This window comes from Arvicola amphibius, chromosome 10 (genome assembly GCF_903992535.2).
Source record: "Arvicola amphibius chromosome 10, mArvAmp1.2, whole genome shotgun sequence".
Lineage (NCBI taxonomy): Eukaryota > Metazoa > Chordata > Mammalia > Rodentia > Cricetidae > Arvicola > Arvicola amphibius.
Window position 1 is genome coordinate 22,782,350 of NC_052056.1, and position 16,903 is coordinate 22,799,252.

Consider the following 16,903-nt stretch of genomic DNA (forward strand, 5'->3'; position numbering starts at 1 on the left):
TACCTAAAGAGATTCATAAATATAAGCACAAGCAAGATGTTCTAAACTGCATTCATTGCAACTGCAAACTACAGGGTAGTAGTCCTTCAAATTGCAAATTTCAAAGAAAATGTTAACAAGAGCCACACAGCCTAAAGCATTAAGGAGAGGCTGTTGGGAACCAGGGGAAATGGAAAATAGGAAGTGCAATCTCAATATGCTGATGCCCCTTCAGATGCAACCTGTTGTGATAGAGCTGTCACAGAGGTCCAAACCATCTGATAGTACTAGACTTCCTTCCACATACAAATATTCATGAGTAATCTTCCAATCTGTAAAATTAGGATATAATTCTACTTATTATTAAACATATGATAGTGATGAAATAGTATTTGAAGACAATGCAGCTGCTAAAATCAGTATAGGTATAGTTTCATTTATAGACTGACTTTAACTTATCCTAATGGAGCAATTTTGTGCTCAAAGTCATAGTTAGTGTGGTAACAGAGTAATGTTACCTATGGTGTCTTTTTTCACTGCTTTTTCACCCTTTTATACCCTTTGGACACCAAACAAACAAACAAACAAACAAACAAACAAGCAAACCAAAAGCCATTTCAAGAGTTTACAAATAAACTGTCCTTTAACCTAGGTCTGTAACATTGGCGAATTATAGGTTCAAGATAAGAGAATGTTGGTGAGACATTCTACATAACTAATGTCCATGAATGAATAAAAGGCTAGAGAAAGAAGGAAAAATTCTGAAAACTTCTTCATGGGAATATTTTCGCTAACCAGTATTATCAAACCTAAAAAGTCTAAGAGTAAAAGAATGCGAACATTTAAATGTTAATTAGTTTGCAGTTAAAAACTAGAAGGATAAGAAAGCACAATTCTAAAATATCAAAAATGTTTTCACTTGTTTATACAACTCAGTGAATTGTTATAATCTTGAATATAGTTAACAACCACACTGATCTTCATTTAAGATATTTACTTCAGTAATGTAAAATACACTTGAACGTAAAGAGACTGGAGGAGTTGGGGGACTCAGAACCTTTCGAAACTGAATTTTTTTTGGTGTACAAAATTATAAATTTTCTGTTACAAAGACAAATTCCCTAGCTATCATAAGTTACAAAAGCAAAGCTAATTTTAAAAATCTCCATTTCAAGTACTGTTGAGAGTCATCAAGTCTAAGTTTTATGACAGTTGAGCCAGGTGGTGGTGACGCATGCCCTTAATCCTGGCACTCGGGAGGCAGAGGCAGGTGGATCTCTGTGAGTTCGAGGCCAACCTGGTCTACAAGAGCTAGTTCCAGGACAGGCTCCAAAGCTACAGAGAAACCCTGTCTCGAAAAACCAAAAAGAAAAGAAAAAAAAAAAAAAGACAGTCGAAAATGTTTGTATAACGAACAAATCGAGTCATGTGATGTCTTCAAGAGCTAGGGTGAAAGGTTTGTAGAGCACAGGTATTGTGGGGGGACTCTCTAATAGACTGATATTAATTCTAAAAGTCGAAAACCAGTGTTAGCATAATCACCAGTTCTCTTTTATTTGAAACGAGAAAACCAGCTCAGGAGGGAGGGAGCGGGTCTGAGTTATAAAGCGTCAGTTCACATCCCCGAATGATAAATGGGCTGATTGATGTTCATTGTTATTCCTAAAGTTTAATTTAACTCTTGTTGTTGTACAGTGTGAAACGAGAATTTCTGATTCTTAGAGCTGATAGCACAAACTAAACTCACTGATCACCAAGATTGCTTTTTTTCTGAGTTAAAGACTCTGCTTTGTGATTATGACTTGAAAATTTTTTTCCTTTGTTATTTCATCAAAAAGAAGTCCTTTTTTTTTTTCCAGTGATCCATCAATTCCAACACTGAAATAAAGCAAAATAAATGGCAAGTTAAAACTCAAGAAGAAAAAAAAATGTTATTTCATAGTGAAGATAGTATGATTTTGAGGCCATTTTTACATACCACAACTATGTATTTTGTCTTTGGTGCTGAAGTGGAAAGAAATGTATTCGTGCCTAATTTCTATATTCCCTCTTAGCAACACTCCTGTAAAGGCTAACAGTTTCTCTGCCTTTAAAACCAAGTGAACAACTGAGCCTGTTTCTCAGTAGTGGCACATCTCAGGTTCCTAATTCGTGCTCAAAGCAAACGGGGAAGAGCTGTAGTAAGCAGTGAGACGTGAAGGACGTGGGTTGCGCCTGCCTGTCACTAGGGTTGATGGTCTGACGATAGTTGTATATCATCTCCCCTTCATTGGCTCATGAAACCCATCTCGGCTGCAATGCAGACGCGCAGTGTGACACATTTATTTTTCATCTTCTGTGCTGATAGTTTGGGTCCCTGTGCATCATTACATAGTTTCATTTCCCTATGTTCATTGCAGATGTGCTGCCGCCAGTCCCAGGCCAAGGGGATAAATCAGCAACGATGCTCTCAGATGGAGCCATTTATAGCAGCATTGACTTCACTACCAAAACCACGTACAATAGTTCCAGCCAAATAACACAGGCCACCCCATATGCCACTACTCAGATCCTGCATTCCAACAGCATCCACGAACTGGCAGTTGATCTTCCTGATCCACAGTGGAAAAGCTCAATTCAGCAAAAAACAGACCTGATGGGCTTTGGTTATTCATTACCTGATCAGAACAAAGGTAACAACGGTGAGTCAGTTTCTTGTATCTTGAGAAATTAATTTCACATCATTGATGCATGATATAGAAATCTGTATCTATTGTTTAATGTTCAATTTAGCGATCCATTCCAAAGTTTATTACCTAAACTAAAATATTCTCTTGGCATGTATGTCTCCAGCACCTTAAATAATCACTACCACTGCCACCACCACTGCTGAATTCACCATCACACACCAACACCAATTGGTTTCATTCTTTTTAGCATTTTTCAATATAAAAATCAGCAATCCATCTCTACTTCCATTAGGAAAGGGTAGATAAAGCATTCCTCTGCTCTCCCACAACATCTGCTTCTGAGTTGCTAACTGCATGTTCTGCATGGGCTTGTGCTGTGAACTAATCCCATGATGCCACTATGACCTCTGCCCTTTAACCCTTAGCCTTACTTTACATCCCTGACTACCGATTGGCTGAGGGATTGTCTAATAGAATGCCACACAACCAGTCACAGGATTTCAGCACCACCAGCTCCCACAACAGCTCAGAAAGGAGTGGCAGTCTCTCAGGTTGGTCCGATCACAGTAAGGAGAAATATTTGTTTGTCAAGAGCATATGACCTGTGTTTCTAGCTGCCATTGAAGAAATATTTAATCACAACCCAGTAGCAGCCATCAGCCATTTATCTATCAGATGACAGTTGTTGACCGTAGTGAAGTTATTCATTGATTGGGGGAGGAAGAGGGATAAAGTCACTGTCACCCCTTCATGAACTGTGCACTGATGTACATGGAGAAAAATAGAGCCATCTTCATAAAGACTGCTCATGAAGAACAGATGTGTTTTGTCTGTCCTGGGTCCTGTTTATGAGTCAGGAGAACTTTATAATGGAAAGATTATACACGATATTCAGTTCCAGGTCATTGATTCTAGAAAATACACATGATGGAGATAAAATTATTTGGGGGCCTTATATTAGTGATTAAGCAATGCAGCCTCATGATTTTGTATTGGTTTTCTAAAATATCACATGAGAAGCTTATTATCTGTCACATCAGGTGACTCTGCTAAATATGAAAGATTAGTATGGGAGATTATTAACAATTTAATAGCTATGCATATAATATTTTATGTGGCTTTTTATTTTTATACAGTAAATTTGAACATGTATTTGAATGAAATGAGCTGAACTAATTCTAAGGCAGACATAACACAACACGTGGGCGGGAATATATCTTGTTACAGTGAAATGCATTTCTATCCTAACATGCCACAGTGACATTTCCACCACAGGGATTCTTGCCTGCAATAGGAAAATTTGGTGGTAGACATGTTACCTTGCCATTGAATTCACACCATTGACTGTTGATTTTATGTCTCTATTTCTAATTGATCATGCCACGCAACTTGTTTTATCTTTTCAGACTAATGATATGCCATGTACAACTTCAAGAGCATAAAGAGTTAACTTTCAACACCACTAGGATTACATTTACTAAATTACTTTTCCTCAGGAGATAAAATCTTCTTAGACTGAAATGTTAATGTCCTCTTTTCCCTCCAAAATGAGTCATTGCTCTTCCTGCTTATTGGTAGGATTAAATACATTATAGAATAGGAAAAAATTTAAACATCTGTTATGAATTTAAAGTGGCTGAATAATACAGGGGAACTTTAGGAATGACCTTATATGTCATTTTTGCTGTCGTTTCTGTATAATTAGCCCCACAATAGTTCTGTATAATTAAAAAGTAATTTTGCTGAAGCTTCCATTTTTTACTTCATTAAAGATATGTAAATACCAAGCAATGTATATAAAGAATACTGCATACCATGAAGTATGGGGTCTTTAGACATGCAAGCCAACAAATATTAGGTATAGATCGATTGTCATGAGTTTTTAAAAGTTATTTTTGAAAGAATTTTAAGCAGTAGTGCTTGCTGCACTGCTGAGCCCAGTAATATCCCAGATGACATGCATGTACAGCTCTAGGAGTTATAATGAATACTTGGTCTACATTTGTATGCTAAATTACTTTAATAGGAGATAGAAAAAAATTTCAGGAGCTGAGATTAAAATGATTATTCCTTTTTCAGTTTTCTGTTCAGTTTAAACTCAAGTGGAGTTCATTATTTCTGTTCTGCTTCATAAGGATTTTCCTAACACTCAAATGTATGACTAAGCTGCCCTATGGCTAGCTAATCCAACCATGGTGTAGCATTCGTAAATAATCAATTCACATTAATGCTGATAATGTTTTAAACCATAGTATAGCATTCATAAATGATCAAGCCACATTGATGCAGATAATGTTTTATAAATCCCAAAGATTAAGAAACTTTCATTTCTGACTTATTTGAGTGAATATATTTCAGTCTTAAAATACTTTACAATATATTCCTTTTAGAAGGTCAAAAATTTCTGTTAAAAGTTTAATTATTAAAAATTAAAGCTCAGCTATTTTTAATTGTCACAGAAAAAATAGTAATCATATATAAAATACATACATGAAAATTACTGATTCTGATTTAATGTGCTAACTTTTAAAAAGAGTATACATTCAATTTAATATATATAGTAGTGGGGGTAGTGATGAAGTCAAAGCCAGGACCTCATGCTTGCTAGGCAACTATTACTCACTTCTTTCCTCCTCTCCATGTATTTATTTCTAAAATAAATTGTTTTCATAGTTTTCCTTCGATGAAGTTCATTTGTTAGATAAATAAAATCTAAATACAATTTGACTTTAAGAGAGAGTTAAAATATTTGGGCAAAGCCTCAAAAACATAGTATAGGAAGTTCTCACTTAAAATTGTGAAGCTTTTAGTTGCAGGTTGAAGAGATGCTTCATTTCCCTGAAGATTCAGGTCCCAGAATCAGAATTTAACTGGTAGGTTAGGTAACATGTACCCCACTATCATAGAAGCTCACCAATTAGCATGGAGCTAACACACACAGCCATTTTGGTGAGGATTCCTATCCTGATTATTCAAAATGAGAAAAGAGATAATTGTACATTTCTAGACGAGGGGAAACAGATGTTTGGTGGAAGGCCCTGGGAAATTCCCTCCAAGATCAGCTGTTTCCAAAGCACATTGTAAAGCCCTTTGTTTACAACAGTGGTTGTAAAAAAGCTGAATTGCTTTCTTGATTTTTAGTAAGGATTTCAGCTTGAGTTTATATAAAAACTCAAGTTGGTTTAGACACTTCACAAACAGGTGGTTCTTAGAAACTGCTGCCTGGTGAACTCAGATTTCTCTCTATGTGAATGTGAAAGTTAACTCTGGGCAATCAGTGAGAATCTCAGAATCTCACCTTTAAAATGGACACACAAAGTTTGCTCTGCCTTCATCACTCAGTTCTCTTGGTGTCCGCATAACAATTCAAAAAGGGCTGTGGGACTCGTGCAAACTCTCCTCATCAAAGACAAATAGGAAAAGAGAGAGCACAGCTAGGTGGTAGCAAGGAAAGATGAGTTGCTGAACCTATTCCTTGGAAGTAGTAAACTTCAATTACTGTTTTATAAAAAAAATGATATAGTCCTTGGTCTTTGTTTATGATTTTGGAGGCTTAAGGAGTCAAAGATTCACTTCATAATGAATAAAAAAGATCTATTCAGCAGTAAACTCTTTGTTTAATTCAGAAACTCAGATGTTTCTGGCATATTCACTGAGCCTGGCAGATTGGAGACTTTCAGCGATGGCTAGAAAATGGTTTTATTTTTTAATGAGAGAGAAGTTGGAAGAGAGCAACAATGACTGCCATTCTGTATTTAATATTTTACATGTAATGTCTTTTTATTTCTAAAGATAGCTCAATGAAGCAACTACTTTCTGTATATGTAAAAATACATATATGTTAGATGACATCTACTTACTGACCTCTGGGATAATAAAGGAATTAGCCCTCAGGTCCAGAAATTAAGCTCTTACCCACACAAGTTTAGTGTAGAAGATGCCTGCTCTCATTTCCTGTGGTACCTTTTGTTCCACCAACGAAGTAAAACAAAAAGTGAAAATACTATGTACTGGGATGACATAATGACTCTGAGTGTAGAGGTGCATGACACAGAAAGTGTGTACTCTGTAATAATGTGAATGCCTCGTGTAGCAGTGTTATCTGTTGCTGGGCTTCCAATATATTATTATTATCCTTTATAATCTGATTTTACTGACTCAGATTACTAATAGATAGGAGAAAGAAATGGATGCGCTTCATCTGCATGACTAGGTAGCCCTGCTACAAATATCTTACACTCACAACATTTACTTTAATAAAGATTAAGCGCAAGGGGTCAATACCACTGTTTGCACATGCATATAAGCTGATAAAGAAATCATACAAGTTGCTGGGTACCCTTAAAACATCCTTTGTTTCTTTGCTCGAGGAATAGTAATCCCTGTGTCTACCATCCTTGGTAATGAAGAAGTTTTATTTTTTTTTTAATTTTAGAAGAATAAAATGTATATCATAATTTAAATAATGTTTTGTTTTCATAGCTTATTAATTTCCATGTACATTCAGATATGATTTATACACTGTTGACTTACTTTCTGCTCATATATGTTCATGAATTCATATGTATTATATAAAGTACAGATGCTAACTAGTCTCTTGCGTGAAATTCCCTTTATTTTGGAATTTTATTGAATATTAAAGATAAAATGGTTGAGAACTATTAGCATGATATATACCCAAATAATGCGGCTACTCATTGGACAAAAAGTCTATGAAATATATCTTGGTGAGGCATTTACAGATACTCTCTGGGCTGTAGTTGATTGATTTATTTTAACCTATGGCTTTGGGGAAAAGAATGTTACTCCTCTGGATTAATTAAATTGAATAAATTCTAATGGAAAAGTTTAACTTGAATCTTTAGATACTGCATTTTCCCCTGAGACAGATTATGTAAAAGAGCATTATAAACACAGTAAAATCTGACATTTAAAAGAATTTGCTATGAATCATTATTTCATCTAGCAATGAAACATGGAAGTAGCAGAGGGGAATAAATCAATAAATGTGTCCTTAATAGAGTGGCCATATTTTTTGGTTTATTCAGTTCTGCAGAGAATGAGTTAGGAGAGACAAGGATGCTGGTAGAATTCATTCTTGACATATGCTTGATAATACCATTTCATTGTTTATAGCTTGTGTTTTATCATGCCTAACATACTGATTCTGCTGTTTTGAAAACATTAATACATCCTGGCATCTGGTATACTCTGTTTCTTGAGATAATCATTCTCTGTGAATTTATTACTTTCAGGTGGGAAAGGTGGCAAAAAGAAGAAAAACAAAAATTCTTCTAAAGCGCAGAAAAACAATGGATCAACTTGGGCTAATGTCCCTCTACCTCCTCCTCCAGTCCAGCCCCTTCCTGGAACAGAACTGGGGCACTATGCTGCAGAACAGCAAGAAAATGGGTAAGAGTAGGGTGTATTCTGACGACGTGGCCAAGGCTGCACTTCCACCTCTGTTCATGGTCACAGTGTACTTCTTTATCATTTAACTGGCTCCCCTCCCTTCACGTTCTTTGCATCCTCCCTTACTGTTTGCACTCTCGCTATATTTTTAGCTGATAAATATAAAACAGCCCATATTGAGGAGTGAGAATCCTTGGCCTTCAAGTGCTTTAGATTGTCTGCAATCACGATAATCAGCCTCCATTTATAATATTGCTCGTTAGTTTGAAAGCAAGTACCCACAGCTCTGTGAACTAAAGAGGCACTCCTGAGAGGGGCTGAAAGGGAATTAAAATAACCTTCTTCATCATCCCTTGCCGCTTCCTAATGACTTGATGTCTGGCCATAGCAGGGCGCCACCAGTAGAGCACCATCACAATGGGATAATTGTGGGGACTTGACCACTGGGTAGAACTTTAATCACCAGCTCTGAAGGGAATTTAGGGATAGGAATAATAAGGGATTCACATCATTGCACACTCTGTAACAAAATCTTAAAGTCAGACAATTTTTTTTGATGGGCCTTAAATGTGATGGTTCTCCATTCTTTCCCAAGTATCTGATGAGTTGATTTCCTGTTAGTTTGAGTAGGGAGTGATTTGAAACACAAAAGCATAGATAATCGTTTTTATTACAAAAAATAAATGAAATATTTTACCTAAATTAATATTTCTAAATGCTTTGTCTTGCTTTCAGTTTGCAAATCAGTATTTTGACAAGGTTTGTATGCAACCCAAGAATACAGAGTATATGGATTTTTCTTTCCATAAATTTTGTTTTACACAGAAATATTTATATACTAAATTAAATTTAATTGTAGAGTGGAGTATGGCTTATATTTGTTCAAATCGTATAAATATTTGCATTTGCTTATAAATTTTGCATATTTCTCTTTTTTAGTAAATGCCATCATGCATACACATATATAGTGTGCATATACATACACACATATGTATATATAAACATAATATAGCATGTGTATATGTATATAGTTTACTCATACACACATATCTTTTCTCCATCATTTTATCTCTCAAATAGATTTTATTTGTTTTTCTGGGAAATAGTGCCCATATTTTTGCAACAATGATTACTTAACTAAATCAATGTTTCCATTTAAAATTTGCAGTCAAGAGCCCACCCTTTCTTCTCCTGGTGAGCCTACCCTTTCTTCTACTGGCCTAAAAATTAAATAGTGAATATGATCTTAATTCATAACAGTGATGTAAATATGTCAATAATTCATGAAAAACAAGAGGTACAGACTTCATCAAAGGATTACTACTTAATAGTTTGTATTTTAAGATTGTAGTCAGAAAATATGGAAATGAAACTAAGAACTTGAGTGGGAAGAGAAAAGAATGTTAATGCTTCATAGGAATAACATCTGGATCACATGAAAATTGTTGATTATTTAGATATCCTTTTTGCCAACAAATATCCTTAAAATATTCATTTGATATAATGATGCTCTTTATACACTGAAAGAAAATTAATTCAATCTAAATATTGTGAAACTTACCATATGGCCTAAACAGTGGAAAAACTAGAAGTATTTCTTTTGGAGATGAAACAATTATATTTATGTACTTTTATGTTCTTACACAAATGCTTTTCAAATATTGATATGACAGGTCATTTTAATCTAATTAGTGATTATAGTTTATTTTTAGAATTTACTCAAATATGTTTTTTAATTTCTAATATATTAATTTATTATTACAGATAGTTAAAACAAATGTTCTCAACATATACATGCCAATGTACATAAAAAGTAATTGAGCTATATAATTTTTATAATTTCTTTTATTTAAAAAAAGAAAAAAAATCATTTCTTATTTTACATACCAATCACAGTTCCCATTCCCTCCCCTCCACCCATTCTATCTACCTTCCCTCCCTACCCCCATCCATTCCTCAGAGTGGGTAAGGCACGTTGCTTTGGGGAAAGTCCAAGGCCCTCCCTACTCTATCTGGGTTGAGCAAGGTATCCACCCAAAGAGAATAGGTTCCCCAAAAGCCAGTACAAGAAGTAGGGATAAACCCTGGTGCCACTGACAGTAGCCCCACAGTCTGTATCAGACATGTAACTGTCACCCACATTCAAAGAGACTAGTTTGGGCCTAGTCTGGTTCCTTCCTTGTATGTCTGGAGTTGGTGAGCTCCCATTAGCTCAGGTAAATTGTTTTGGTGGGTGTCCCCATCATGATCTTGATCTCTTTGCTCATATTCTCGGTCTTTCCACTCTTCAACTGGACTTTGGGAGCTCAGCCCAGTGCTCTGCTGTGGGTCTCTGACTCAGTTTCCATCCCGAATGGGATTATAAATAATGTTGAAAGTACAGTCTCTAGTTACTAATTGTGATTAGTAGTATTGTTTCATGAGAGTATAGGCTTCAGTTTTCCTTCTAAGTCTTTCATGGGCAATTTCTTTCTTCACAGTACACAATAACAGAAGTTATTCAATCATTGTTCAAATGAAATGATATTTGAATGTTAATTCAATCTTGTAGCCATGGTGCAAATATTTTCCCATCTTAATATGCTTCTTCTGTTTGAAAAGGGCAATGTGTTAAATGTATTAGGGCCTAGCTCTGACTGGTATACATTTATTATAGTCATACGCTGCTTGGAAGAATTCAATAGTAATTAAATAGGTGCTTTGCTTTGTTCTTGCAATTAGAGATTGGCAAGCTTCTGCTGGAGTTGAATGTTATTGTATTTTTATTAGTAATTTGGTATTTGTCTCTGGCCTTTAATAAGTTAGTTCACATGCCACATTGATTTGCTGTCATCTTGATCATTACTCATCAGGAAAGACAGATAATAGGATGCCTCATACTTGGCTATTAGAATGTCAGTGAACAAGGACTTGCCTTTGAAAGGTTGGACAAAACAGCTTTGGTTGTCTAGTGGGAGTGTTTTCGTAGACTTTGTAAGTTACTGCATAAGATATCAAAAGTGTAATGCTTAAATAAAATGTGCAAAAGTACAAATTGCAATTAGTAACTAGAGACTATAATTTCACCATATTGGTTAATCCCAGCCAGGACTCTACGCATTGTCCTTCTTCCTTGTTCCCACTGTCACTGCTTTCATCCCCATTTCTTTTCATGTTAGAACATTACATTTGGCCATTTTGTTAGAACATTACAAACAGAATCTACCTGAAGCAAGTGAATTTTATAACATGTGAAGGGAACCATTAAACAGAGCTGGATGCATGAAATGTACAGTCATCTGCTACCTTCTCTTCTTCCTGGGTGGCTGCACTAAACCTTTCTAGTTAGCCCTCTGGAGTGGATTCAGAAGTGAATACCAGGGAGGTGATGACCAGTTCTCTACATGATATGAATTTCATCCTGACTTGACTTTCTTTATTCATTCTTTTTAACCTCTTTGGGATATTTTTCCCCCAATTTTTACTTTTTCTTCTATTGGTAGAAACCACATTGAATACATGAACTTTTTTTCAGCCTTTTTTTGTCCTGAATGGGTGATCAAGTTTATTCATTGTACTTCCAGTTATCTTTGCTGAGAATCCTGGGCAGTATTGATGATAGTATCCACCCTAATTTAATGAAAGGCTAATAAAATTTATTTTAGTAACTTAGCGCACTATGTAATTTATTTACCTAGTCTTACAATTTTTCATGATATCAAAGTTTTTAAATAACCTCTCCTTTGCTCAGTATTAACTTGAATAACAAAAAATTAATCAAGTTTAATTTACTCTAATGCTTTACACCTTACCATTACAAATGATACATATAGCACATGCTTATTTCTCTTATCCAACTCATGCTATATTCTAAATTTCTACATCATTTAGACTGTCCAAAGAATTATCTATTATTCAACAAGTAGGAGTACTTTTGGTACTGATGGGCTATGCCTATTTGAAATATTAAATATATAGTGCTTCATATAATAGCTTTGGCAATATGCCATGTATAAATATTTAAAAATACAACAATTAATTTTTCCCAAAAGTGTGATTTTTTAAACAGACTTTTCATGGTAAAGTTTACTTTAACTATTTGTAAAGGCTAACAGAAATCAGGTTCTATACTGTAAATGAGCAATTATTATATTAGGTTCTAAATATGTTTTTCTTAACCTTAATATGTAGCACTCAAACTCAAATAAATAAGTCACATACAGAAAATTAAGTTTTATTTTAATAAAATTTTTGCATGTCAAAAATATGATTTTGGCCAGCTATAAGAGAGCTAAATCTCCTTGAAGTAAGGATACTATTAACATATGAAAACCTAAATATTAAACTGGACAAGTAAAAGGATCAACATTGGAAATCTAAAATTCATTTTTAAATCAATGTTCAATAAGATTGCCAGTACCAATTATATAATATAATATTCTAGCACTGGTTATTTTTGTCAGTAAGTTTTACAAAAGGTATGTGATTTAGAATTTAACTTAAAGACATATAAGATTAGAATAGAAAACCTGGAGAGGGAAACTCTCCTGGCTTTTTTATTTGAAATAAATTTCTACATAATAAATACATGTTTTGAAATAAATTTGTTTCTACAGCTTGTACCAGGCCTCAAAATTGAAAAGGAGAAAGGAAACAAAGCCATTTAGTTTCAGCATGAGATTCCTGCTGACAAACTGCGTACTCTGTCTAGAAAATACACTGAAGCTTAACTATGTTAAATGAACATAATAGAATGAAGAGAAGTAAATGGTTCTCTTATACTGTTCTGATGTCTTCATAGATAAATTTGTAAACAGTCAGTAGGATTGATTGGATTTGAAAACCTTAAAGCATTAAATACAACAAAAGATGCTGGTTGCAGACTTTAGAACAATAGAACTCTCTTCAAATGCAAACTGTGATCTCCATAAAACAAATTAAAATGACAATGTGCTAGAAAAATGTATTTTTTTTAGTACAGATTGGCATACATTATATAGTTAGTAAATAGGAATTCAGATTTAGCCCATAGCATTTTCTTGAAGAGCTAACACACTGAAATGTGTGTGCTGCTCACAATAGTATACAGACATGTAGAGACAGCCATCCCTTCTAAACCATACCGTGCTCCTGAAGCGGAGCTTCCAGCTTTGTGCTCACAGAAGCAGAAGGGTACTGATGCAGCCTCAGCGAGGCAAATGCAAGTGAACATGGACACAGAAACAAAGAACTCAAAGGTAAAACTAACTTTGAGTGGAGAATATTTGGTTTGTAGAAATAAGATTTTAGAGATCTAGGGAGACTGGAATTCCAAACTCCTTACAAGTGATGAGGTCCTGTGTAATCCACGTATACCTTCCTCTCCTCACTTATGGCCAATATATTTCTCTCTTTATCTCCTTTGGAAACTGAGTTCTCCAGTACCTACCTCTGGGCCTGCACATATGTAACTTAACATATTCCTGTTGCTATTGGCCAACAGAGCTTTTACAGTCCCCAGACAGTTTGAGCTTTCCAGGTATCTATTCCTACAGCAGTCTCAGTTGCTTGTTAGTCACATCAGCTGATTCTACTATGCAGAGGCATTCTTCCCTCCTCGTATCTTCCTGATATCCTACCAACTTCCCCTTTTCATCTTACAAGGCTCTACCCAATTCTTCCATGATGTCTTAGTCGGTGTTGTATTGCCGTGAAGAGACGCCTATGATCCCAGCAACTCTTATTTAGGAACGCATTGATTTGGGCTGGCTTACAGTTCAGAAGTTTAGTCACGTATCAGCATGGTGGGAAGCATGATGCTAAGCAGGCATACACGATATTAGAGAAGTAGCTCAGAATTCCATATCCAGATTGGAAGGAAGAGAGAGACTGGGTCTGACTTGAACATTTTGAAACTTCAAATCCCTTTGTCCCTTTAGACAAACTTTCTCCAGCAAGGCCACAACAAGTAATGGTGCCACTACCTGGTGACCAAGCATTCAAATCTATGAGTCTATGGAGGTCGTTCTTATCCACATGTCTTTCTGTTTGACTTTTTACTTTCTGACCTAATAGGCTTAACCAGAATTATTGACATGAGCATGAGGTGACTCTTTCCACTGGTACGTGATTCACTCCCCAGTGGCTACATCACAGAAGACAGTAACTTCCTTTCTTCTAGTAGTCATAGCTCCCCTGTGCCAAGCATGGCTTCATGAGCCTCTCTCCCATCTAAACTATCATTACTGATTGAGCATTTTTGGAAGAACAACTTTTGAAAAGTCTCTTCTTCAAATAAATCTTAGGATTTATTTGTTTGGTGAAAATGCTAGAACTATGGAGTTGGTGTAAATGGAACTGTTATTTATTTAGAGTTTACTATACTAGTATCTTATATTCTTGATTCAGCATGCATTATAATATTGTTTTGATATGCTATCTACATCTTCAAAATAAATTTGATAAATCAAAAATGAATAAAAGGATGGATTTTGTGCCAGTTAATTTTACTGAAATTAGATAATTACTTCTTTTTCAAGACATTTGAAACTTGTGAGATAAAAATAATGTGAGTTTCTACTGATAAACTTCATGAAATTTTTGATTATTATTGATAGCTTCATCAACAAGCTTTTATGAAAGGTATATTATATGGAATAAAAAATTTCCATAGGTCTAGAAGAGTAAATACAATTCATATATATATATATATATATATATATATATATATATATATATATAATGTTAGATGATCAATCAGCATTTTTGAAACATTTTGTTTGTGCACAAGGATACACAAGAAAAGGGAGTGGATACATCTCCAAGCATTGGCTTCATTAATGTCTTCAATTTGTAATTTGGTGTTTCCACATGAGTAACATTGGAGGAAACTTATTGCTATTTGTAGCTGTGTGGTAGCAATTAGCTGAGAAGGCCTTTGGAGAATAAGTCGAGATATTTTTAAATAATAGACATAATTTGAAATATAATAGTAAGATTATTTACTATGTTGGCCTCGATGTGATAAGGAAGACATAGACTTTGGAAACCTTTTAGAAACAATTTGGTTGCTACTTATTGCTAGTATAATTGTGAAATTATGTGTCTGTGTCAGTCAACATATTTTCTTATTTAATTTCAGCTATGATAGTGACAGCTGGTGCCCACCGTTACCAGTGCAAACATACTTGCACCAGGGTATGGAAGATGAACTGGAAGAAGACGATGATAGGGTCCCAACACCTCCTGTGCGTGGTGTGGCCTCTTCACCTGCTATCTCCTTTGGACAGCAGTCCACTGCCACTCTTACTCCATCCCCAAGGGAAGAGATGCAACCCATGCTGCAAGCTCACTTGGATGAGTTAACAAGGGCCTATCAGTTTGATATAGCAAAACAAACATGGTAAATATCCTCAGCAAGCCACAGGCCCTATACTTTCTACATATGTAAATGTTCTTGGATGTATATTAAGCAGAGATGCTCATAAATATGTGTGGGTGGGATGAAAAACGGTTTAGAATATGTGTTAGCCATCTATATAATGAAACTGGTGACAGAAATTTAAATAACCTGACCAACATCACAAAGTTGGTTAGAGAAGTGGATGAAGCAGGGATTCAGACTGAAGTGCTTTTGGCGACACCAGAATCCTTTCTCATTCACAAACCAGCTCCAGTTAGTTTATCCTTGATCTTGCTTTTAATGCCAAAATAAAGAACTCCTTTCAAATTCTTTAAAGTGCCTGTGATTAATTCTACATGTGGTTGTGAATATGTAAATGCATGCTTTTGAAAATTACTATGGACAGTGTCAGTAATTAAATGACCCTGTTTGGACTGAATTAAGTGGATTAGAAAATAAAAATAACAATAATAAATACCTCAACAGAAACTCAAGAACACGTTAAGATTTTTTTTCTAATAAGGCTGCAAATTCACAAATTGCAGCTATAAGACTGTTAGGTGTTCTGTGAAAATATGGTAGAAATAGAAATAGGATCAAATGTCATGGTTTTTAGAGAATTTTATTTTTTAACACTAATTTACATGTTAGTGTTTATGAACTATCAAAAAGTATCTCCTGTTAATTTACACCATACTTGAAGTCAAATTAAAGTCTTTCCATTTTGGGCTAGTTCTACTCACTGAGATGTATTCATGGTGAACTATTCATCATTTTTGGTATTTATGCACTGCTTCTTAATAAAATACACCTAAGATACCAAATAGGGAAAAACATTTCATGCTGTCCCAAACATGTTCTTTGCAGAGGAACAGAAACCATTTATTTTTTTTCACAATCATCAGATATATTCTCTAAAGTCAAACGTGCTTCTTCATAAACAATAAATTTTCACATAAAGTTCCTTTGTAGAAATACAACTAAGTTTAAAACAAATGTGTGAAGAGACATGGGATTTTCTTATTTTCCTCATTAAGTCATGCTGCGTGACACTTATGCTTTAAACACAACTCTGATTCATATTAGAATCACCTGGACAAATGTAATATACAATAATAACTAGATCTGACCTCTAAGTGGATTCTTATTGCTTAGTATGGGATTCCATGAAGGAGGGGTAAAGTTAGCTTCACTTCCATGAAGATAGATGGGTATTATCGGATGTATGACCTGGGGCAATTTCTCATATATATGTATACTACCCCCATGTGTACAATGATAATAATGATAATTGCTCGCTCCCATATGAATTATAAAGAGACCCTCCAAACAGTATCCTAAATTATGGCTAGATATATTATCACAGAGTTCCCGGATCACTCTGATGTTTTAGGACATGCCAAATGAGTTTGAAGAATTCACTGGATCTTCTATAATCAAAGTTACAGATTATTCTCATAAAACAAAAATGGATTAAAATAAA

General features: G+C 34.9%; 1 protein-coding gene across 1 annotated transcript in view; it reads left to right on the forward strand.

Moving 5' to 3' along the window:
• The window catches only part of Robo2 (roundabout guidance receptor 2), a 527,951-nt gene that overhangs the window by 485,522 nt on the left and 25,526 nt on the right, over positions 1-16,903 (forward strand). Inside the window, exons 21-23 of the mRNA XM_038345104.1 lie at positions 2,379-2,660; positions 7,904-8,060; positions 15,160-15,420. Coding sequence (XP_038201032.1) covers positions 2,379-2,660; positions 7,904-8,060; positions 15,160-15,420 — 700 coding nt within the window. The remainder of the gene's footprint in view (positions 1-2,378; positions 2,661-7,903; positions 8,061-15,159; positions 15,421-16,903) is intronic.